Source organism: Lathyrus oleraceus, chromosome 6, assembly GCF_024323335.1.
Source record: "Lathyrus oleraceus cultivar Zhongwan6 chromosome 6, CAAS_Psat_ZW6_1.0, whole genome shotgun sequence".
NCBI classification, from domain to species: domain Eukaryota; kingdom Viridiplantae; phylum Streptophyta; class Magnoliopsida; order Fabales; family Fabaceae; genus Lathyrus; species Lathyrus oleraceus.
In genome coordinates, this window is record NC_066584.1 from 87,246,182 (window position 1) to 87,247,572 (window position 1,391).

Consider the following 1,391-nt stretch of genomic DNA (forward strand, 5'->3'; position numbering starts at 1 on the left):
TTTACCCAAATACATATCCTAGTAACTTGTGCCCAATGGCAATTGGCAAGCTTAAAAAGGAAAAGACTTGAGTTTGCATCGGTTTCAATTAAAACAGGGATAACTCCGTCATTTCGCTATTCCATGGCATTTATGTAATATTAATAACTTCACAGGGTAGTTAAACAGAACCACCCCTATAAATACCGAATACCCCGTCCCTTTGGCATTTCGCTTCTCAACCTTGTCAGTTTCACAATTTTTTCTCCATCCCATTCTTTTCCTCTTCTCTCTCTATATCTCATTTCTATTCTTTCTTAATTCTTCAAATTTGCCAGATTCCGGCAAAGCTTTCTCTCTCATCGCCTTTCTCTCCGGTGACTTTTTTGTCCGGTGAGAGAACCCGTTGATTGTCGTGTAAAATTACCAATTTGCCCTTTGATTTTTCACTATTTACTCTTTTACCCTGTTACATTTTTACGTAAGACCTTTTCAGTTTTCACCCCGCGTGATAAATTTACCATTAGAGGAAAAATCGTTTTGTTTTATTTGGTTTGAAATATTATTATTTTAAAGCGTGGGTTGGTAGTGACGTGGCATGTGGATAGAGAGCCATGAATACCAAAACGATGCGTTTGCCTCCTCGTCGAGTATTGACACCTAGCACCACAACAAGCAGTAAGCGGAAAGAGAGGGATGACCCGTTTGAAAGGCCCAAGCCCATACCCGCATCCACTTCAAAATTACCCAAGTCGGATAAGCCTATTTCTCGGCTCGGGTCGGAGCCGATTACACCACCCACTACTACAACAACAACAGCTAACAAAGGCTTGGAGCCGATGCCGTCCAATCAACTGCTAGCGGGATACCTGGCCCACGAGTACCTCACTAAGGGGACTCTCTTAGGGCAACCGTGGGTCCCACCTAAGGGAAAGTCCAAAGAAGAAGACGACGCCGGTGACGAAGGAGAACCGACTGCGACTGCCACTGCGGAGGAAGAGCCGTGCCGGATGCCGGAGATAAAGATGGAGCGTGAAAGGTACGTGGAAGTGACAGGGTTGTTAAAGAGCGGTGGGACCCACCTTCACGGCGTTGTGAACCCCACTCAGCTTGCCCGTTTCTTACACTTGTGATCTAACAGACAATTGGGAGAGAGAAGACACGTGGAGCGATCCCATTGGCGCTCTCCTTCCTTTTGTTTTTGTTCAATTTCAAGAGAGGGGAGAAAATTGAAATTTCTCCTCCGATCTTTTTTTGTTGTTAAATCTGAGACAGAAAATTAGCTATATTTCTTTTTTTCAATTTGTGATGCATGCAACTTGTATGTATGTATGTCATCATTATCATCGCTCATCCCTCATGATGTATCTGTTGTTGTTCACATGCAAAATACATGCTTTTCATTTCAACAA

General features: G+C 43.4%; 1 protein-coding gene across 1 annotated transcript; it reads left to right on the forward strand.

The window, feature by feature from the left end:
- The first annotated feature begins 204 nt into the window (after window positions 1-204).
- Window positions 205-1,391, forward strand: LOC127093197 (uncharacterized). Its single transcript, XM_051032098.1, has one exon. It carries the CDS (start codon window positions 594-596, stop codon window positions 1,110-1,112), a length of 519 nt encoding a protein of 172 aa, XP_050888055.1. The 5' UTR covers window positions 205-593; the 3' UTR covers window positions 1,113-1,391.

Coding starts and splice junctions, on each gene's coding strand:
- LOC127093197 (XM_051032098.1), top strand. CDS start 594: ATGAATACCAAAACGATGCGTTTGCCTCCTCGTCGAGTATTGACACCT.